Below are 22,465 nucleotides of genomic sequence, written 5' to 3'. Positions count from 1 at the left end.
TACGTGCTCCATATGGTCAAAATGAACGCATGCATTTGCAAGGTCACTAGACCCAAACATGTCCATTCGGGAGACAAGATTTATGCCAAAGGCAGGAACGGCACGAAACCCATTGCAATGGTGCGGGACAGTGGAGCAACGAAAGCGGGATCCGTTTCTGTGGAAACGGGTGGATTCACGCAAGCTTTCCAACGGTTCAAGTCCCATTGCAAACCGAGCTACGGATGTTGCCCACTCGCTCGAAAACCCAGCGTCAAACCCGTGGTAAACATTTTGAAAACAAAGGGGTGCTCTTGCTCATTCACAACTTAGTCTAGAAACAAACTTCCGTGGATAAACTCGTATGGATAGGTCCGTTTCAATTCAAGGATGGAGTTAATTTTTTATTGCAACTTCCCCTCTCGAGATTCACACATGCAAGATTTTATCCTAAACAATATAATGTAAGAAAAAGATATTATTAGAACATATGAAATATAACGGATGTACCTCCTTAGGTTAGTAGCAGGTTGTACTCCTTGTAGTAAGTCCCACAAACTAGCCTCGTTTAGTTGAGTCTTTTGGCAACCTAGATTGAGTAAAGTGTTTGAGATAAAATCCTTGAGGACGGTCTTCTAAACATGCTTCGGAGTTGTAGATGAATTTCTCATAATCTCTTCCTACATAGCATCTTTGAAACGGTTGAGAGAACTCCTTTATATCCCTTTTTGCATTAGATGCATGTGTGTGCCAACATGCACTATAGCTCTTCCAGCCACTCCATCCCATGGAAGAAAGTAGTACATTTTGGCCTCACAAATAGCATGACATAGAGGAGCATTTTTGCAGAATCAACACTTGAATCCAATAGCAATGGTGTCACAAGCTGGAGGATTGACTGCAGACCCTTCGAAAAATATAGAATTTCTATAATAGTTTCAATTGCATGCTTCATCCATGCAATTTAAATGCCCACCACAATGAACTATAAACACTATGTCTTCAAAATGTTGGAAGTGTGTGGTCTTGATCTTACACTAATTATGGACATCCTGCTTGGTTTCCATCCCCTTATGTTTAGAACCTATGCTGTTGACAAGAGGTGGTAGCTCGAAGAAAATGTTGCCATTATAAGAGGATGGAAGCTCCCTCATAAGCCTATACAATAACAAGTGCATATCGATTGAAAGGTGCAAAAACTAGAAAGCATTGCTAACAGTTTTGAATATTGCTGAAGTTGGAATTGAAGCTGAAGCTGGAGCTGGTGAATTTGGCACCGACACTAGCATGACTTCTCCACTTGAACTAAAAGAGGACGAGAGGATAACGACTGACTCTTGCTTCACATTCACTTTGGCTGGAGCACATTTTGGCACTTTGACTGGAGATCCAAAAACTCGAATCTTCTTCGACCTGGAATTCTGTAAATCCCATTGTTGTCCACCCTCACCCATACTAGAAGGAAGAAACTTTGAGTATACAACTATACCAGTGTTGTTGTGAATCACAGCCTCTAAAGAAATAGAGCCAAGATGAAGATCAAAATGCCGACATAAAAAACTTTTAGAAACAATACTTTGAGAGAATGAAAGAGGTGGGTGATCTCGAAAATGAAGAAAAAATCTCTCCATCCTTCTCAATAGGTTTTGAAGTTCTCTCTCTTTATGCTACTTATAAAAATCCATAGTAAAACATAATTGAAATTTAAATAGAGTAATAAGAAGAATATCAACAACGTACAAAATGAATTTAAATTCTATAGCAAATTTAACATGTACAAGTGTGACAATATTAATATTACTGTCATCTATTATGATCTCTGATGCATGTATACACATAGATCCAAGGAAGGATTTTAAGCACATGAAGTTTGATAGTTAATAATGATATCAGTAATGACATTCTGCTATAGCATGTTAAACCAAGAGATCTAATCTGATTGTCAGCACGTGTGATATGTCAAGTTGTCAAATTTTAAGTGGTAGATGATAATAAATCTTGTAAAATCATATTCTTCAATGACAGATTTGATTCATAGTACAACTCAAGTTTTATCCATAATTGTGAACACTGGTCAATGACATTTAAAGCATGTGGCTATTGTTTAGGATCTAATACAACACAAAATAAATTTCTGGATGAGGATTCATCCATTCATAGATGGATATAGTACAACATATTTTAATGTGCCTTATTTATACTCTTTAAAGTTCTTGTAAGGATTCCAAAATATGTACAAAATATTGATGAGAATGCATCCTTTCTAGATAATGTAAAAAATATATCATATCTCTAATAACAAAAACGTTGATAGGTGCTAGTTATATCATTATTAAAATATACAAAATAAAGAAGTATAATTCATATATAATAATAATGATAAGATAAAATAAGATCAAAGATATTGTGATGGTTGAGATTTAGGTTATTTGGAATGAACAGCCAGGATAAGAGATTGGTTAGGGTTAGGGCAACCATCAGGATTAGGGTTAGGGTAGCTGCCAAGATTAGGTTTCTGTTTGCACTGTGAGTGGAGCGCGAAGGAGATCGAGGGATTGAGTGCAAAGGAGATCGAGGGATTGAGTGCGCAAGAGATCGAGGGATTGAGTGCACAAGAGATTGAGCGATTGAGCATGCAAGAGATCGAGAGATTAAGTGTGCAAGAGATTGAGAGACTGAGCACATAAGTGGGAGAGATTGAGTGCGCGAAAAATCTAGCACGATCGAGAAATTAGGAAGTAAAGTTGCCACCAAGGGTGAGTTTTGATTTGATTGCTTCCACTTCCATTTTTTCCTCTTGCTTCTTTCTTGATTGCTTCTTTAGGGCTAGACACCTCAAACAGTTTGGCCACCTGAGGGGCCTAGGTTATTTAAATAACCTTGGCAGTGGCAAAACTGCCCAAGGTCGAGCTCGGGCCCTCAACCTTGGACAGTTTGGCCGGCCCAAGGAGTCGAGGTTATTTGAATAACCTCGGCCCCTCGGGTGGCCAAAATGCCTGAGGTCGAGCTCGGGTTAGCCACCTCGGGCAGTTTGGCCGCCTGAGGGGCCGAGGTTATTCGAATAACTTTGGCCCTTGGAGTGGCCAAAGTGCCCGAGGTCGAGCTCAGGCTGGCCACCTCGGGCAGTTTGGTCACTCAAGGGGCGGAGGTTATTTAAATAACCTCGGCTCCTCGAGCGGCCAAACTACCCGAGGTCAAGCCCGGGCTAGCCACCTTGGGCACTTTGGCTGCCCAATGGGCTAAGGTTATTTGAATAACCTCGGCCTTTTGAGCAACAAAACTGCCCAAAGTGGAGTTTGGGCCCACTTGATTTTTTTTTTCTCTTTTACTGTTTGAATTTCTTATTATCTTTATTTAATTTGACAAAAAAAAATTTCTCTTGTAGAAAAGGAAAATCACCACCTCCACCACCACCATTGCCACCACCACCACCACCATTGCCACCACCACTACCACTATTGCGTCCGCCCCTGCCGCCACCACCACCACCCTCACCATCACCACTACCACCTCCACCTTTACTCCTCATTGGCCCACCACCAGCTTAAATCCCTGAAGTTGGCAATTTGGTGGTGTTCATAATAGGGAACCTAAGGAACAACCTAGAGCTGAAAAAGTTGCAAACCTTCTTGACAACATGGTGGACAAGTGCTTCCAAGAGACTGTTATGTAGACAAAGGAAAAAGCAGTTCACGAAACACTTGAGGCGCTTAAGAGGCCAGGCCCTTATGACTTGATTAAAGAAATCCCCCTTTATTATTTGTAGCAGACAAACTTTGTCCGCACAGCATCCAAGTATGTCAACCCGGATATATATAACTTGTTCAAATAGAATGGCCTTGCGGCAAATATTAGTATGTTTCTAGTCTCTTTTTGCAAACTAAGAACAATGGAGATTGTTACTGTCGCATTTGAAATTGTGAATAGCTAGGATCCTATTTGGAGGAGGAAGTCCCTGGAATTTGATAACATGCTTATCAACCATCCTGAGACTTAACAGCTTGTGGGACAATGTTCCAAATTATTGATGGTAACTATCAATATGGGCCTTAGATGAAGTGTATCAACAATCATTTTCGCGATGATCCCGTCTACCATATCAATGTTTCAGTTGACCATGTCTATGCGAGGAGACCTTTGGATGTCAACAGACTTATCTTGGCCTGCCAAAAGATCAATACGTAAGTTTTATAATTTTATCTCCAACTCCACTTTAACTTATTTTGTCGTGTTTAAATGCAGGCTTGGGCAGTTTGCTGTTCAAAAGCAAAACCTTGTCCATGACATTGAGCAATTTTGAATTTTAGCAGACTTGAGTGAGGATGACATTTGCCAACATTATGGTGATGATCTTGCAACACTTATTTAGCACTCATACACTCGAAATAACAATACAACTTGGTTCAACAACCCAATCAATTTTATGCTTGCTATGTGATGCAAGGTATGTCTTTTTCATTTTATAAGGACCTCTTTTAATTGTTTTAGTTTTTAGCCTTTGGTGAAGGTCAAGCAAGATTCTTACGAACTTGCATATCTAGAGAAGAGTCAAGAAGAGCTCTCAGCTGAGTTTGTAAAAATTGAGCATAAAATTCAACATGCAAAGTCTTCAAAGTTGAAGAAACTAGTATGTATTGCAAACAATCGCAGGCCGAAGGAGTGGCTAAAGATTATAGTCGAAATTTCTTCTCATGAATGTAAGGTTTTTATCGCACTTCATTTTTCGCAATTATGCATATGTTACTTTTGCAGTGAACAAAACTCCAAATGACATGATTTACAATATTGTAAAATCGAAACTTTTATATAAGCAACAGATAGAGACTTTGGATTTCCTCAATGTCCGCTTAATGAACAGAGAGGAAAGACTGCCAGAACTATTTGAGAACATGATGAGAAGGGCTATTTACATCACGCAAACTATAAGTGAGGGTGAGAAGTTCTTGGCACCACACATTGGTGACGATCCAAATGGCACATTTATATCTTTTGACATCTACATTAACACATCATTGGAAGGGATTGAAGAGGGGTGGCTGCCAGAGAAGTCTACAAGCACAACAACTTATGATTGCCAACATGGTCAGCTTTATTTTATGAGATGTGCAGCTTACAGGTATAATATAATTTCTAAGACTTTTTAAAAATATATATTGTTTACAGGTATCTTCGATATAGAGGCATGTTATTTGAGGCACTAGTTTGCACTCGACTTGTTGCAAAGGGTGTAAAGGATGGAAGAATGTACCCAACAATATTTGCAAGAGTTCCAAAGGCACGGAAGATAGAATGCCCTTGGGAGTTAGAGCTTCTAGAGAAGGAGACCTCTACACTAGACCACGAGGAAGTTGTCAATGCTAGCAATAATGGCAATGTAAATGACAATGGAATACAAGAGTTTCCATGTTGAGAGCCGGCATGGAAATCCGTGTAAATATAAGAGTTTCTAGAATTTTAGATTATCATGTATACACATGTTCTATCATTATGATGAAATCCTACTTTGCTACATATATATTATTTTCTACACATGCCAAATGTCTAGGGAAATAGACTACAAGGAAATATAGACTACACTAACATGTGTATACATGATAATCTAAAATTCTAGAAACTCTTATATTTACACGGATTGGAGCCGGCATTTGAAGAAATGATATTCTTCAATAGCAAACACCAACCTACCAAAGTCACGTGTTGCCTCCATCATAGAATCGCTACTTGTTATGCAATCAATCACAACACCATCTGGTGGGCAATAGAGCTCAAGCAAGACTTGTATTGTTGATGGAGTTTGAAATTGGTACCTTGGAAATGTGTTACGGATCTGCTCATCCACAAGGTTGGGTATGATATTAGTGGAACTGTCATACCCAGGCAAAACACATGCTACACATTCGCTATCACGAAAACCATTATGTGTGTTTCTGCAAAAAGCATGATAGGTCCACATCATAACCTGGAAAATAAAAATGTTTAAAAATTAGATAAAAATATAAAATACATACTCACCTTTTCATGCTTCCCTTGGACACCCCTCATATTGATGCCAATAGGATCCATAATACATCCAGAAGAGAATGACTTGAAATGAACTTCTACTGCACATGTCATAAGCTCATTCATCAAGTTAGGGTCGTTTAGTAGGATGAAGATGACATGGCCAACTTCGAGTATAAGTGCTTCGGACAAGAGGAATGCATCACGCATGTGGTCAAGTGTGAGAAAGTTCCAATCCTCAACTTTCCTATTGATATCTGAAAGACCATCTAAAAAGTCAAAGAGAATGAAAGCCGCAACTAGGAGCAATGGCCTTTATATCTTTCAGCACCAACGGTTGAACTTGTGCCATATATCCATATTGATGTCATCTTTCGTGAAAGATGTCAGCAATCTATTGTAGGAGCCAATGAAAATACCCACAATGCCTCATTGTTTTATTGGGGACATAGAACAGACTTATAAAAAAATTAAGTGAATGAACAAACAATAAATAATATGTTATTGCATATAGCGTGTTGTCGATGAGAGTTCTTCCAACTCCTCTTCACAAGCATCTTGTCGAGCTGGAATGAAATTACTACCAACAGTCATTACTACAAAAAACATGTATTACCACCTTTAGTTTGTAAAATTCACTTTTCACTTTTCACTTTTCACTATATTTACACGGATTTACACGGATTCCATGTTGATGTTGTCTTCCGTGAAAATATAAGAGTTTCTAGAATTTTAGATTATCATGTATACACATGTTCTATCATTATGATGAAATCCTACTTTGCTACATATATATTATTTTCTACACATGCCAAATGTCTAGGGAAATAGACTACAAGGAAATATAGACTACATTATAGTGGCAGAGCATATTAGCACGCTACCATTATCTCATGTGAGACTGCCTTTCAGTCTTGGAAATGTAAATAAAGTTGATTCTTTGATGTGATATTACTTTTGAGTCTTTCGAAAGATTTCAATTTCTTTTATTATTATTCACAAACAACTCCTAAAAACTTTTAATGAGGATTCATTGCAAAATTATACCTTGGTCTTATCATATAAGAGGATTGTAATATAAGCAAGCAATAGAGTTTTTAATATGAATTAATATACAAATTACAAATGTCATAGAAAGTTTTATAGAGTAGATTTCTTGGTGTTTTCCACCATGTTGTTCATTTCTTCATTTCTTTTGCTCTGGACTATTGTTTCAGAAACAACAAGAGCATTTTTATCAATCATGATAGTGGTCTACACATTCCCAGATGGGTAACAAGGACCAGGAGTGTAATATGGAAATTGTGGTAGTGAAACAAAATTAGCATTATCATATTCTTTTGCACTATAACTCTTACTCAAAGATTTTGTATTTTCCTTGTTTCCCATCTTCTCATGAACCCTAAAAAATCTTTTGAATGAAGGAATAGTATTTACAACTATAAAAATATTCAAAATATTAAGTAGTCAAATCAAAATATGACAACTGTAATAGTAGTCATAATAAAATAATATAACTTTATAAAAGATAGGTTCTTGTGAACTCTGTCTTTTTTAAACAATTCAATCTTATAGAAACTTTTAACTCAGATATTTACGTATCTAAATATTTTAAAGTTTGCTAGAACCTTCATTTGTTCAATTTAGATTTCATTTGTAAGACTTCATGTTGACTATGTTGACTTGAGTTGACTTGTGTTGATATGAGCTCAACTCAAATTTGGACCATCCCCACTACATCCAAAGAAATTATATTGCAAGCTCATGAATGCAAAAAATGGATCTAAAGAGGAGGTAATGTCAATAATGTGGATATCCTATTGGAGTGGGGCCATGGTTCTAATAGACCTCACAAAATCCTCAAGACACTGTCCAAAGCCAAGAATTGTGCACAAAAGCTCATGTAGCAAAATGGTGATAAATATTTCTATCAATTGCTAGTGTGCTCTCGAGGACTTCGGAACTGCCAAAGGAAGGTGAAGGATATTTAAGTAGGAGAAACATGATTAAGAGCTTCCATGCCACCTTGGGTGTTGGATTAATGATTGTTGAAGGAGCTGGATCATGATCAATTTCCTCTTGAACAATTGGTTTCTTCTTTTATGCTCTTATGGTTATTGTCATTGTGAACTCTCAACAATTCTTATGGCACTAACTTGTCCCATTAGAGCCTTCCCTTTACTAGAAGATGACAAAGGTGCAGCCTTGATTGCTTGCATGCTTAAGTTGTTGTTCGTAGCAATCCTTCCCTTGTGTTACAATGCTATTATTAATGAACAGTTGCTCCTGAATACATTGAGAACATGGTGGCTGCAACTTTAGATGAAGCTTTTAGCACTTCTCCATGTTATGAGTTATGAGTTGTGATGTCACAATGGGAGCAATACCAAAAGTATGGAGCATGTTGTAGCTTCTTGACTTGCTGTAATTGACAAATGCAAAGCTCTTTACATTTGCTGCTATTGTTAGATAATTTTCTTATACCCTACAAATTCTGTCAAAGCCTTCTCAACCATTGCAAAGACTTTTACATTAGCAATGGTGGGTGTAAGAGCTGGATGAGAGATGGCTGCACATGAAAACTCCATTGCATGCTCAAGATCCCTAATCTAGAACATATGCATCAATAAGGCATTGAATCTCTATGCTGATGATTCAATCAAAGAGATTCTTCAAGATCCATTATTTTGGAGCCTTCCCTCACTTAACCACTTAACTTATATGGCTTGTAAAATGTGCTCAAAATTTAGCTCATGTGCTATCACATGCAAACCTTAACCCAAAGCCTAAACTCTGTTAGCATGCTATTATGGAACTGAAATAAGTTACATAAAAAATATTATATTGTGACTCATACATATGCATTATAACAATTCAAGTGCACATATATTTTAAGTTCATATATCTTGCAGGATTATATATTTTCTTTTCCAGGCTACCCATCCCAGGTACACCTCCCCCCAAAATTTATCATCACAAATTGCTTGCCATATGATAAGAAATAATGTGTGTTTATATATATAGTTATTGTTAATTTTTCTTTTGTTTGTTTTGATTTTAATACTTTAGATTTCTAGTTTAAGAAAATAAAACCAATGGATGTAAACAGTGAATGAATAAAATGAATGTCTTGCTACTCTTGCATATACAGAAGACACAAACTATTTGCAAAACTGAGCTCTTTGAGGTTATGTTGGATGTGATGCGCGCAGGAGACATCGCTCCAAGTCATTTGTGGTGCTTGGTTGATCTGCTGGGAGGATCTGGTCGAGCGGACGAGGCCGAGGAGCTCGTTGTCTGAGCCGAGTGGGGCGGCGAGAACGCGCTTGGAAGCTCCACAACGATGATGATCTCGATAGTATCTAGAGAATGGTTTGATTGTCTATTATGAAAGAAAGAGAGCGAGCTATGGAAGTTTGATGGTGTTCACTTTGTCTTCCTTTCGGGGTCTTTGCACCGATGCTTCCAGCAACTATGTGGAGATCTTGCGGAGATGTGCTAGAACGAGGAACTTGGCAGAGGGGAGGACCGTCCACTCGGCATTGGCAGCGGGTGGCCTCGATCGAGGCCAGGAATGTGGAAACTTGCTTCTGCAGATGTACGCAAAGCACAACTGTATACATGAGGCAAGAGAGGTGTTTGAAAAGATTGATGACAAAACATCGCTCTCGTGGAATATCATAGTCACTGCATATGCCCGTAATGGGTACCTGGAGAAAGCGAGAGAGATGTTTAATCGTACTCCAGATAAGTGTGTTTCTTCGTGGAATACCATAATCACAGCATACGTAAAAGGTGGCAATATGGACGAAGCTAAACGATTGTTTGATTCTATGGAAGTAAAGGATCAAGTGACCTGGAACTTGATGATCACAGCGTATGCCAATGCAGGGCATCTTCACGAGGCGAGGAGATTGTTTGAGATGCTTAGCGACCCAAGCACCGCAAACTGGACAGCACTGATTCAAGGATACGGAAAAATAGGCATCTTGAACGAAGCAAAGTCTTTCTACGATCGAATGCCGGATAAAAACGTAGCCGTAAGAACAGCCATGGTTTCAGCATTTGCCGCAAACGGGCATATAGAAGAAGCGCGACAACTCTTCGAGGAGACGGCCTCTCGTGGCGATGTTGGTCTGTGGAACACTCTAATCTGTGGATACTTGAAGCTGGACAGGATCACCGAGGCTTGCGCGTGCTTCCAGAGGATGGATCTGGAAGGCATCCGTCCCGAGCGATCGACTTTCCTCAACATGCTCGACCCGTGCTCGCAATTCTCGCTGGAGAAGCTCGGAAGGAACATCCACTCCAAGCTCACCGAGCTCCGGCTCGAGGACGACACCGCCATGGCCACGGCACTCCTCACAATGCACGGAAAGTGGGGGGACTTGGAGCAAGTGATGCACCTCTTCCACAGCATGGTCTCTCGGGACGTGGTTGCTTGGACGGCTCTGATCACAGCCTTTGGCGGACACAACGCTGACATCGCCAAAGCTCGCGAGATCTTCCATCTCATGCCCCAGTGGAACGTCGTCTCCTGGACGGCAATGGTGACGGCTTACTCCGAGAACGGCCATCTCCATGAAGCTCTGGCTTGCTACTCTCGAATGCCGCAAAGGAACCGAGTTTCCATGACTGCCATCATCGCGGGCTACGCTCGAAACGGCTATCTCCACGACGCAAAATCTCTCTTTGACACCATGACCGATCGAGACGTGGTTGCCTGGACTGCGCTTATCAACGCGCACACTCAAAACTGGCAGCACGGCGAGGCGATTCAGCTGTTTCGAGTCATGGACATGGAGGGCGTTCGTCCCAACCGCACCACCTTTCTCGCAGCTCTCGAGGCTTGCTCCAACTTGGGCGACTTGACGCTGGCCAGGATCCTCCACCAGTGCGTGCTCGACTGTAAGTGCCAGTCCGGTATGCTCATCCCCAGCACTCTCGTCAACCTCTATGGAAAGTGTGGCAGCGTTCCTGAAGCGAAGTCGCTGTTCGAGAGGATGGTCGATCCGGACATGGTGGCCACAAACGCGATGCTCGCGGCACTCGCGCAGAATGGCTTCCTCGACGAAGCAAAGAAGATATTTGATGGACTGGCGAGGCCGTCGCTGGCTTGCTGGAACGCGATGATCACTGCCTACGCCCAGTGTGGATCGATCTTCGAAGCGCAGTCTCTGTTCGATCGAGTGACGCAGCGGAAGGACGTAGTGACTTGGACGGGGATGATCAAGGCCTACTTGCAAGCCGGCTGCCCAGCGGAAGCTTTCAAGTTCTTCCAAGAGATGGACTTGGATGGAGTGCGGCCGAACCGAGTGACTTTCCTCCACGTTTGCGAAGTTTGCTGCTTGCTCGCGAGCAAATTCAAGGCCAAGATGGTCCACGCCGAGATCATGAGCACCGGGCTTAGAGCCGACTCGGTCCTCAGCACCGCCATCGTCAGCATGTATGGAAGGTGTGGGAGCATCCAGCACGCAAAATCCTTCTTTGATGCGATGCTGCGGCAGTACGTCGAGCCGTGGAACGCTCTCCTCAGCTCCTACAGCCAGAATGGATTGGCGACGAGCGTTCTCGGGCAGTTCCATCTCATGGTTCTCGACGGCCTCAAGCCAAACTCGAGCACTTTCGTCAATGTTCTCGCGGCTTCCAGCCACGCCGGCTTGACGGGAGATGGCTGGAGCTGCTTCGTGTCCATGGCTGGAGACTTTGGCCTTGAGCCCGCTGTGGATCACTACGTCTGCATGGTTGATATTCTCTCCCGGGCAGGCAGGCTGAGAGACGCAGAGGACTTGATACTTGGTATGCCGTTTGAGCCCGAGGCGCTGGTGTGGACGTCATTGCTGGGAGCGTGTCGAGAGCACAAGGACGCCGAGAGGGGAGGACGAGCGGCACATCAAGCGTTTAAGTTGGATCCCGAGAACTCGGCACCGTATGCGCTACTGTCTTCGATCTACAAGCTGCGTGATCAAACTCGTTGTCCAGCAGTAGAAGTAGAAGACGATGTAGAACTCGCGTTTGCTGGATAGTTGAGAGTTTCAGAACTCAAACGGTGGTTTCTTCCCCGCTTTCGAAAATCATCCAGCAGCGACGGCAGCAGCACTTGTACTGGAATCGCCAACGAGAAGAAAAACGTCTCCAACTTTGCTGGAGAGCTCTTCCACTGAGGTCTTTACTGCTGCTTCCCCGGCTTTGCCTTGAGCTTTACAGGCGGCTAGAAACGTCGTCCAAGCCGCAGCATGAGGCTCAAAGGGCATGCTGTCAATCAGCTCGCGAGCAGCCGACGCTCGTCCACCTCTCGCCAGAAGATCGATGATGCAAATGTAGTGCTCGATCGTGGGAGAAACTCCATAGTCTTGCTCCACTGCCAGGAAAAAATCTCGGCCCTGTCTCTGTAGGCCGGAGTGGCTGCATGCGGAGAGAACACTCCCTAATGTTGTGTCGCTACACTCCATGCCATCGTGAACCATGTCTCTGAAAAGGTCTAGAGCTTCTCTCCCGTGACCATTCTGACCGTAGAGCGCGATCATGGAGTTCCAGAAAACGATGTCTTTCTGCTGGGTTGAATCGAACTGGCTGCGAGCTCGCTCAATGCTTCCACACTTTCCATACATGTTCATAAGAGCAGTGCCGAGAGTAGCATCGATCGCCATCTTTGCACCGACTACAAAGTCATGAATCGCCACTCCAACACTCGAAACCGCTAGAACCGCACAGACGTGGAGCATCGACACCAGCGTGATTCTATCCATAAGTTCTCCCTCTACCACCATCAGCCGAAAGAGCTCGAGAGATTTCTTACACTGGCCCTGCTGAGCATACGCCGTGATCAAAGTCGTCCAAGTCACAGCGTCCCTGTCCGTCACCCTGTCAAATATCTCCCTGGCCTCGGACAAGTAGCCGTTTCGAGCAAAAGCAGTGATCACCACGTTGAAAGACACCGAGTTCTTGAGCGGCATCCTCTCCAGCATAAGCTCCGCGACCCTCAAGTGCCCGTTATCAGCGTAAGCATTGAGCATCGCGGTCCAGGCCACCACATCCTTCTCTTCGATCTTCACAAATATACTCCGAGCAGTCTCTAAGCACCCACACCTCCCATACATGTTGATGAGCGCTGTCCCTACCGCTACATCGGTTTGTAACCCAAGCTCGGCGATGCAAGCGTGAATCCCCGCTCCATCCAGCCGACTGTCACACGACTCAAGAATCGTGAGCAGCGTAACTTTGTCCGGTCTGAGTCCCTCGCTGTTCATCCTCCGAAACAAAACCAGCGCATCCCTGTAAAGGCCCTTAAGAGCATGAGCTCGTATCATGGTCGTCCAGGCGACCACATCCCTGTGTGGCATTCGCTGAAAGAAACTCATCGCTTCTAGCAAATCCCCATCTTGGGCATATGCTGTCATGACAGTAGTCCACGACACTTCAGCCCAGAAAGGCATTCTTTCGAAAATCCTCTTAGATTCCCCAGCATGCCCGTCTTGGGCATACGCAGTGATCATACTATTCCACGAAACGACCGTCCGATCAAGCATAGCATCGAATGTGTTCTTTGCTTTTGCAAGATGCCCATTCCGGGCATATGCTGTGATCATGATGTTCCAGGAGATAACGTTTGGACAGGGCAACGATCGAAGCACATCCTCTGCGTCGCGCATGCTCTCGCACCTGCCGTACATCTGGATCAAAAAATTGGCCACGTACGGATCCCTGTGGAGGCCGCCCCTGGAGAGATGGGCGTGGACCTTCTTCCCATCTGCGAGGGCGCGCGAGCACCCGCATTCTCTCAAGAGAGCGATGTAGACGCTGGGATCCTGCGTGTCGGCGTCGTCCAGGAGATCGATGTCCCTCCTGGCGAGGGATTGGAGCTTGACGATGCTGCCATCGTCGCGGCTGACCCATCGGCTGTGATTCTCGTCGCCCTCGCGCTGCCAATTCGTGGAGACAAACGAGAGGGGCGAGTCCCTGGAGGAGACGACGTTGGAGATGTCAATGGGGGGGCGGATCAGCCGGCGGAAGCCCTGGAGAGCGGCGGTGGAGTGGTAAGATCGGCGGAGCACACCAATTTTCATCTGCTACGGCCATATGGATCCAAGAACCCTAAATCTATTTTGCCCTAAAACCAGAAAGTATAGGCTTAAGGGGATTATTTGCGTTTGCCCTAATCCGCCCAGCGCTAGGGTTATTTCTGCGTTGCCCGGCATGGCGTGCGCAGGGCAGGGCAATGCGAGCGGGGACGATGCGGCATTGGCGTGCGCTGCTCCAGCGGCGTCGTCCGGAGGTAACAGGTTCCATCTCGCGGATGCTGTCGCGGAATGGAGGTCGCGCGAGCAGTTGGAGCCGTCAGTTCCATCCACATCTCCAGGCTATTGTGATTCCGACGAGGATAAATCGTCGGCGCTCTCCACGCTGCCAGGTGACTGCTCGATTCCTGCAATAGGGTTTGTGTGTGGCCGATGATTGGAATTCCTCATTGTGCTGGTAGCGCATTTTCTTATCATTTCTTCATCTTCGTCGTGGGATTTTTTCTTTCTTTTTTCTTGTTCATTTTTTCTTTGTTGTTTTACAGGACCCAAGCCCTCGGACCTTTACGGAAAATTCACCTGGAAGATCGAGAATTTCTCCGAGATTAGCAAGAGGGAACTTCGGAGCAATGTGTTCGAAGTCGGAGGCTACAAGTGGTGAGCAAACACGTCTAACATTCTCCTCCTGTCTCTTTAAGCTGTTCTAACGGCTTCAGCGTTTCTTCTCAGGTATATTTTAGTGTATCCTCAGGGATGTGATGTTTGCAATCACCTTTCGCTTTTCCTGTGTGTTGCAGATTATGACAAGCTTCTACCAGGTAGTAGACTCGATTTCTCTTTTGAGTTTTAACGGTTGTCATACCTTGTCTTCGTCTTGTGTTTTCTGAAGGATGGAGTCATTTTGCGCAGTTTACTATAGCCGTGGTCAACAAAGATCCAAAGAAGTCTAAGTATTCAGGTGCTGCAAACTTTTATCTATGTGGAATAGGCGCTAAGTGTACTTTGTACAAGCAGATACTTTACATCGTTTCTGCAAGAAGGAGCATGACTGGGGCTGGAAGAAATTTATGGAACTTTCTAAAGTTGCGGATGGTTTCACGGTCGGCGATACGTTGGTTATCAAGGCCCAAGTGCAAGTTATCAGGTTTGGCTGTCTAAAAGATCCTAGTATCTTATTGTTTGTTGGAATTTTGACAGGGAGAATCCTCTTCAGCCTTTCCGCTGTCTCGATTGTCAGTATAGGCGAGAGCTGGTCCGCGTGTACATAACAAACGTTGAGGGTATTTGCCGACGCTTTGTGGAAGAGAAGAGAGAGAAACTTGGTAAAGTAATAGAGGATACTCTTTGCTGGTCAAGGTATGGCGGAAGTAACCATATATCTGCTTAGTAACTCCTTACTGTGCTTGCCAGTTTCCGAGCCTTCTGGTCGGCTGTCGAAGACAATGCACGCCGACGGCTTGCTAGAGAAAAGACGGATATAATCTTCAAGGCCGTGGTTAAGCGCTTTTTCAACGAGAAGGAGGTCACTTCAACGCTGGTCATGGATGCATTATACAGTGGCTGTAAGGCTTTGGATCGTCAGAAAAAGAACAAGAACCATAAATTAGACGCAGGATATGATTCATTTACACCTGTTGTCTGGATGGAGAAGGATTTTTTTGTACTTGCTGGCGATATACTTTCGCTCTTGGAGCGGGTCGTACTAGAGCCATTGCCTTCCTACAAAGATGATAAGGGGCCTCAAAACCGGACGAAGGTATAGACAATATGGTATTCGATTGAACTTCACCATTTTATGCTTTTATCAGGACGGAGCATCTGGAGATGAATTTGGGAAGGAGTTCGTTGAACGTGACGAACGGAGGCTTACAGAGCTTGGCAGGCGGACTGTCGAAATGTTCGTGCTAGCTCATTTATTCAGGTATTTCTCTTTTTATTATACTTTCAATGTAACGTTGGTCATTCCGTCGCAGCAATCGGATAGAAGTGGCGTACAGAGAAGCTGTGGCGTTAAAACGTCAAGAAGAGCTTATTCGTGAAGAAGAAGCTGCCGGTCAGGCTGAAAATGAGCTTAAAGCAAAGCGCGAGGCAGCTGAACGGGAGAAACGTACTAAGAAGAAACAGGTAAACTTTACTCTAATCTATATAACTTTATCCTTCTTTGTTCTTACAGGCTAAACAAAGAAGGAAAGATCGTAAAGGAAAAGACAAAGATCCTTCTGAAAAGCGCCTGGAGCAAGATCTAACAAGCAGTAGGCTTGTCACGAAGAAAATTCTGCTAACGGATGTCGACCTCTCGTCGATTTTGATGGGCGAGACTGTAGATGAGGAAGGTGATAGTGGTCTGGACAGCGTTGTGGGAACCTTTGGAACAGCGGATGATTTAGAACATGCGACATGGGAACGAGACGCATCATTCGTGAACCAGGAAATGGAAGCAAGTTTCAGTGGTTCTTTAACTGACGAAGCCAGCGGGCAGAGTAAAAGAGTACCCTCGGCTTTGGACGACAGCTCCTCCACTTGCTCCTCGGACTCTCTACCATCGGTGAGACCGCCGAGTAGCAATTTGTTCAGTTCAAGGACGCACATCTCCGAACACGGTTTCCTAAGGTACTTGTTCGTACTTCCTCGTTTCAGCTGTTTACACAATGCGGTGACAGGGGCAGGAGCAGGGCTGCTGTTGATGGTTTTGACAGCGATGGTAGGCTTCTTGAAGGCGATGCAGTTCTCCGAACTGCAGACGCTCGAAGCACTGGCGAGACGAGCAGTAGTTGCAGTCCAGGAGGTATAGATTCGGAGGCTGTTATTCTTTCTCTCAAGGAAAGAGTGCGTTGGCTTGAAAAACGTCTACAAGAAAAGGTAAATTTTTTTCTGGAGCGTTTAGCGTTAAAGCTTTGGCGTTTGCAGGAGGACGAAGTTGTTTTGCTTCATGAACAGCTTAGCTACGCCCAGCACAAAGCAGGTGATCAGACAAGAAGTCACAGGAATCGATCGGGGGATGTTCCAGATTGTAGATTTAGTTCCGAGGCCTCCAGCAACAGAAGCGATAGCATGCCGCCTGATGGGGATTCAGTGCCGAAGGGAAGAGTACCGAAAGGTGACAATCGACAGTTAAAGTCGAGCAGGGCGACTACAAATGGTTCTTATCATGCTACTGAGAACGGGCATCACTCAAAAGGCAGGAGTGACTCTTCCAACGCTATGAAGCACAAGTCCGACGACGATCCACGGCCTGGTATGACGGCGTCCGCAATGCCAGCTTTTTCGAGACCAGGGACTGCGCCAATGATTGCAAATGGACCTCGGCACTCCATGCCGTTTCCTTTGCAGCCGATTCCGCCGCCTCTCTCTCGCTCAATGAGTGCCGCTGGCAGGCTGAGCGGTGGTGGTGAAGCGTCCGGTATCATCGACACCCCGAAGCAGGCTGGTCTACCAGTGTCGTACAGAAATGCTGCTGTGGGGAGGCTGCACAGCCCAGGAGCCGATATTGGAGGACACAGCGCGCAGAGTAGCGGCTTGGTGAGCAATGGCGGGTTTGCTCGGCCTTACGCTACTGCTGCCGCCGCCGCTGCCTCGTCGTCCTCGGCAACAGTAATAACAACAACAACGTCGACGACGAGCAGTAGTGCGTCGAAGCTACCTCCTGTTTACGAGCAGTCTGGAAGAGCGGAAGAGGTCCAAGTGGCAACGATGCCAGATGCAAGTAGCAACGATAAACCTCCTCACAAAGGTGGTGGCAGCCAGCAGCAGCAGCAGCAGCAGCAGCAAAACGGGCAGGATGACTCGATAGCGATAACATTTGGGACGGTAACACAGGAAGTCCTCCACAGCGAGCACCACCCGCCGCAGCAGCAGCAAAGTTCGAGCGACGACGCCGGGCACTCCGAAGACCAGAGCTCCGACAACCAAGGCAGTCCATCAGGCGCGGAGATGCTGTCACCCACGAGGCAGCCTCCGCCCCCGCCGCCATTCTTCAGCAGCCTCTCGGAGGATTTCCCGCACCTGGACATCATCAACGATCTCCTGGACGAGGACAAGAACTTGGGAAGGACGCTGAGCGCGATCCTGCATCATCCCGGTGGGAGAGGCGGAGACTACAGCTCGCCTGGCGATGGAAGCAGTGCCAAGCAGCAGCAACACCAACAGCAGCAGCATCACCAGCAGCAACAGCAGCAGCAGCGCAGGATGGAAAGCGCACAGATGATGGGAAGCTACGCGCACACACCGCTGGCTTCTCTCCAGAGCGATGCGAATGGTCGCTTTTGGCCGATCTCTCGCTCGATGAGCGTCAGCAGCGTGAGCTACTCTGGCGGAGCTGGGCCGGAGGTGTCGGCTGCGCAGGGCCGATATCCTCTCCACCATCACGTCTTGGTTCCTCCGGATTGCTACTCGGTGTACGCTCCACTGCAGTGAGGCCAGGGAGCTCCTTGCTCCGAAAGAAAGAAAAAACGAAACACACTCTTTTAGTCAACGTTGGTGAACTAGCTGTTGTGGCCGTTGGATTGTGATACACGTGGACGCATGGGATTGCCATTCGTGGATGCTTGCTAGGGCTGGAGGAGCGATCGATGAGGGTGCTATAGCGGCGTTGCTGCGGGAATGTGGGCGCGCAAGAGATCTCGCCCGGGCGAGGAGGGCGCATTCTCGGGTGCGCGACCTCGGCGGCGATGGAGGGACGTTCCTGGGCAATCTCATCGTGCAGATGTATGGGCTGTGCGGGAGCGTGGCGGACGCGCGCGCTGCGTTCCAGGCCATCCGGAGGAAGAATTCCTTCTCGTGGAACATCTACCTGGCCGCCCACGCGCGCAACTCCAGCGATCCCGGCGAGTCGAGGAGGATCTTCGACGCCATGGGCGAGAGGAATAGCGTGTCGTGGAACGCGATGGTGGCGGCGTACGCGCAGGGGGGGCAGATCCAGCAGGCGATGGCGGTGGTGACGAGAATGCCGGAGTGGGAGGCCGCGACTTGGAATGGGATCATCTCCGGGTATGTGGAGCTGAAAGACATGAACAGCGCCAAGGAACTCTTTGATGGGCTGCCCGAGGCTTCCAGCTTCTCGTGGATGACGATCATTTCCGGATACGCCCAGGCCGGGAACCTCGATGCTGCCAAACAGGTCTTCGATCGGATGGAGCTGCGGGGATTCATCGTCTGGAACACGATGATCACGGGATATGCCCAGAGGGGGCATCTGGAGAATGCGAGGGTGATGCTGGACAAGATGCCGCAGCTCACAGTGGTGTCGTGGACGATTATGGTGGCGGCTTACGCAGAGAATGGGTTTCTCGAGGAGGCGCAATGGTTGTTCTCGTGCATGCCGGAGAGGGACTTTGTGGCCTGGAACTCGGTCATCTCAGCATTTGCCCAGAACGGGTATTTGCGTGAGGCGAAGGTGGTGTTTGATTCCATGCCGGATAAGACTCTCATGTCGTGGAACAGCCTCGTCTCGGCCTATGGATCAAACGGCAACTTGGACGAGGCTCGAGCGAACTTCGATCGAATGCCAAACCGGGATGTTGTCTCGTGGAATGCCGTCATCGGTGCGCACGCTCAGAACGACAAGTTCGTCGACGCGAGGGCGCTCTTCGATCGGATTCCGCAGAGCAATGCGATCACCTGGAACATCATGCTGACGGCGTTCGTGGATGCTAAGAACGTCGTCGACGCGAAGGCTCTCTTTGACCAGGCTCCGGAGCTCAATTTGGTGTCGTGGAACGTGATGATCGGGGCTTACTCGGCGAATGCTGTGCCGGAGGAGGCGAAGCGAGCGTTCGACCAGATGCCTCGATGGAGTGAGCTTTCGTGGAACATCATGATCACCACTTTTGCCGAGAAGGGAGACTTACACACCGCGAAGAGTATGTTTGACGAGCTCCCACACCCGGATGTGGTTTCCTACAACGCTATGATCTCCGCGTTTGCGTTGCATGGCGATCTCTACAGCGCCGAGAATCTCTTCCAAACCATGCCCCAGCAGAACGTCGTGTCGTGGACTGCCATGCTCGCTGCATATACTCAAACCGGGCATCTCGACCGAGCCAAGCAAACCTTCGACGAGATGCCTTCTCGAAACACGGTATCGTGGTCGGCGATGATCGGGGCCTTTGCGCAGCACGGCGAAGGAAAGAAAGCTCTCCAGCTCTTTAGCAAGATGGATCTGGAAGGAGTTCCAGTGGACACCATCACCTTCGTCAACGCGCTCGACGCTTGCACGAAGGTGGCATCGCTCAAAGTCGGGAGAGTTCTCCACTCCACGATCGCCCAGTCGGGAGTGCAGTGCGACCCGATGATCTGCTCTGGCCTCGTCAACCTCTACGGAAAATGCGCGAGTCTGGCTGAGGCTCGACGCTTGTTTGACGAAGTTGCGAGCTCCAGAGCGGACGTTGTGTCGTGGACCGCGATGGTGGCAGCCTACGCTCAAAACGGCTATGACAAACTCGCGCTGGAGCTTCACCAATCCATGGTTCTCAACGGCGTCCAGCCAAACGGGATCACTTACATGAGCATCCTCTCGTCTTGCAGCCATGGAGGTCTCCTCCGGGATGGCTGCGACTACTTCGCCACCATGGTCGCGGATCACAGCATCCCGGCCACCGCCGACCACTTTGGCTGCTTGATCGACATCCTCGGCCGCGCGGGGCGGCTCGAGGACGCGCAGGATCTCATCGAGAGCATGCCTTTCGAGCCGGATGGAGTCTCGTGGCTGTCTCTGATCTCGGCTTGCAAGACGCACAGCGATTCCAAGCGAGCAGCGGCCGCGGCAAAGCGAGCCGTGCAGCTGGGACGATTGAAATCAGCGCCGTATGTGCTGCTATCCAACACGGTTGCGGCATGGAACGAGGAGAGCGAGGAGCTCGAGGAAGAAGAAATCGCCCGAGTCGCAGAAGCTCAAGTGTGAGTTCTTCTCTGATCGCTACTCTTTCTCCGCAGCCACCAAAGATTTTATCGGCATCTTTGCTTTCGAGACCCACCACCACCTTTGTATCCGTGCAGTGAACTCCAAACATATCAGACAACAATGTCTTTCTCCTTGGTTTTCTCGTTGCTAGCAAGCAAGACGAGTCTTCGTTCTCGCTACTGCTGGCTGTGCTAGCCGCCATTCTTCCGTAGTTTTCAAAACCAGCCATCCCATTAAAGCTCCTTATCGTGTGTGGATACTATTTTTATATCCTTCTTCACATCGGGGGGCTCACGCCACGATTCTTGCTCGTCCGCCTGCCATCAGCTCAGCGCTCGTGTTCTTTCATTAACTCTGAGGAATTGATGTTTCCATTATAAAATTCGCCACCCGCAGTTGAGGAGGATTTCTTTGAAGGGATTGGAAGGAAAAGAAAGAGAGATGAGAGAAGGGGTAGACACACTCTTGCATTGAATGCCAGTCGCCCTCCAGAGTCCAGACTTGCTTGCCAGAAGTTTGGTGGTTGTCTCGGATTCTGGGCTTGTTTTTGCGTGTCTCTCTCTCGCACCTTTCTTCCTTCCATCTTTTTTTGTTCTCTTGCTTTGCTCTCTCGGGCATGGCTTACTTGCTTTGCAGCATTTGCCCCTGCCTGGCAACTTGGTGGATTACGAAGTACTGCTAACAAGATCGCGCATGGGGGTGGTGGAATATATGGGAAGGAATTTCAAAGGGAAAAGAAAGGTGATCTTTACAGTAGATTACCTCTGTGCTACACTGCTACCACATAGCCTTCTAGTATTTTACCATATAGCTGCTGCAACTTCTAGAATCTCGATCTTAGATGCATGACTCAAAGTATTTATACTTTGTTTCTACTTTATTCTATACGTACGCCCGTCCTGGACGATGGCGCATGTTCATTGGCTGCACTTTGAGCTCCTGAAAAGTTCTCGCAAACAAGTACGCACAATCTATTCGTTTGTTTCGTTGTTTATATGCTTGAATTGATACTGCCTCTTGAGTAGTTTTATAATGTACCAAAATTGTTGTAGCTCCACAGAGCTACGATAAAGTATTGCGGTAAGTACCTAGTGGTGTATATATAATTCTTTTTACAAGGGAAAGTCTCACTCGAGAAATTTTTCTTTTCAGCTCAGTTCGTTCCAGCCTGTGAAGATTGGCACTTGATTGTTGCTGCCGCTTCCATAGCTCGGTTTCTGGAGCTGGAATGGAATCGCAGCTTCACTAGCTTGTGGAGAGCAAAACTGGAACACTTGATCCTTGTTTTGGTGGATGCTATGGACTCCTCCAACATGGTCTCCTTGAAAGTGAGAGTAATTATACGATCGATCCGAGCACTCGTTGGTGTCGCTGGGATTTGATGTGATCACGGACTGGTCAGATGTTTCTGCAATGAAAAAGAAGTTTAGAAACTTTATCTACAGATGTTGAAAGATCTAACCTTGGCTGTTTGCATAGTGCTGATTCTGCTGGAGCCAGAGAGCCTGGTTTGGCTGATAGATAATCTGGAAGAAGTTCTGCCAATCGGGAGTTTGCTTCACCATTTGGA

The 22,465-nt window shown here is 46.5% G+C and overlaps 4 protein-coding genes across 4 annotated transcripts; 3 read left to right on the top strand and 1 right to left on the bottom strand.

Annotated features, from left to right (window-relative positions):
• The first annotated feature begins 9,143 nt into the window (after positions 1-9,143).
• On the top strand, positions 9,144-12,025 carry LOC112347991 (pentatricopeptide repeat-containing protein At1g09410, mitochondrial-like). The gene has a single exon (XM_024679788.1). It carries the CDS (start codon positions 9,399-9,401, stop codon positions 12,003-12,005), a length of 2,607 nt encoding a protein of 868 aa, XP_024535556.1. The 5' UTR covers positions 9,144-9,398; the 3' UTR covers positions 12,006-12,025.
• A 28-nt stretch (positions 12,026-12,053) lies between these two features.
• Positions 12,054-13,508, bottom strand: LOC112348107 (pentatricopeptide repeat-containing protein At4g02750-like). Its single transcript, XM_024680172.1, has one exon. It carries the CDS (start codon positions 13,506-13,508, stop codon positions 12,054-12,056), a length of 1,455 nt encoding a protein of 484 aa, XP_024535940.1.
• A 614-nt stretch (positions 13,509-14,122) lies between these two features.
• Positions 14,123-18,468, top strand: LOC9638169 (TNF receptor-associated factor homolog 1a). Its single transcript, XM_024679787.1, has 12 exons — positions 14,123-14,389; positions 14,543-14,654; positions 14,727-14,815; positions 14,887-14,955; positions 15,012-15,141; positions 15,195-15,353; positions 15,408-15,753; positions 15,806-15,918; positions 15,971-16,121; positions 16,171-16,607; positions 16,658-16,856; positions 16,905-18,468. Exons 1-12 carry the CDS (start codon positions 14,176-14,178, stop codon positions 18,408-18,410), a joined length of 3,525 nt encoding a protein of 1,174 aa, XP_024535555.1. The 5' UTR covers positions 14,123-14,175; the 3' UTR covers positions 18,411-18,468.
• A 69-nt stretch (positions 18,469-18,537) lies between these two features.
• Positions 18,538-21,683, top strand: LOC112348106 (pentatricopeptide repeat-containing protein At4g02750-like). Its single transcript, XM_024680171.1, has 3 exons — positions 18,538-20,889; positions 21,047-21,143; positions 21,532-21,683. Exons 1-3 carry the CDS (start codon positions 18,538-18,540, stop codon positions 21,681-21,683), a joined length of 2,601 nt encoding a protein of 866 aa, XP_024535939.1.
• Positions 21,684-22,465: the final 782 nt, after the last annotated feature.

This window comes from Selaginella moellendorffii, unplaced genomic scaffold (assembly GCF_000143415.4).
Source record: "Selaginella moellendorffii unplaced genomic scaffold, v1.0 SELMOscaffold_26, whole genome shotgun sequence".
In the NCBI taxonomy this organism is placed as follows: Eukaryota; Viridiplantae; Streptophyta; class Lycopodiopsida; order Selaginellales; family Selaginellaceae; genus Selaginella; species Selaginella moellendorffii.
The sequence above is the reverse complement of the archived record's forward strand: the minus strand, read 5'-3'. Positions and strand labels throughout refer to the sequence as shown.

What these genes read in the sequence shown, in the direction of transcription:
- LOC112347991 (XM_024679788.1), top strand. Translation starts at nt 9,399, where the DNA reads ATGGTGTTCACTTTGTCTTCCTTTCGGGGTCTTTGCACCGATGCTTCC.
- LOC112348106 (XM_024680171.1), top strand. Translation starts at nt 18,538, where the DNA reads ATGCTTGCTAGGGCTGGAGGAGCGATCGATGAGGGTGCTATAGCGGCG. An exon ending in CCCGAGTCGCAGAAGCTCAA is followed by an intron (nt 20,890 to 21,046) that starts GTGTGAGTTCTT and finishes TCTCGTTGCTAG; the next exon opens with CAAGCAAGACGAGTCTTCGT. An exon ending in TCCCATTAAAGCTCCTTATC is followed by an intron (nt 21,144 to 21,531) that starts GTGTGTGGATAC and finishes CTTGCTTTGCAG; the next exon opens with CATTTGCCCCTGCCTGGCAA.
- LOC9638169 (XM_024679787.1), top strand. Translation starts at nt 14,176, where the DNA reads ATGGCGTGCGCAGGGCAGGGCAATGCGAGCGGGGACGATGCGGCATTG. An exon ending in TTATGACAAGCTTCTACCAG is followed by an intron (nt 14,816 to 14,886) that starts GTAGTAGACTCG and finishes TGTTTTCTGAAG; the next exon opens with GATGGAGTCATTTTGCGCAG. An exon ending in GGCCTCAAAACCGGACGAAG is followed by an intron (nt 15,754 to 15,805) that starts GTATAGACAATA and finishes TGCTTTTATCAG; the next exon opens with GACGGAGCATCTGGAGATGA.
- LOC112348107 (XM_024680172.1), bottom strand. Translation starts at nt 13,508, where the DNA reads ATGCTTGATCGGACGGTCGTTTCGTGGAATAGTATGATCACTGCGTAT.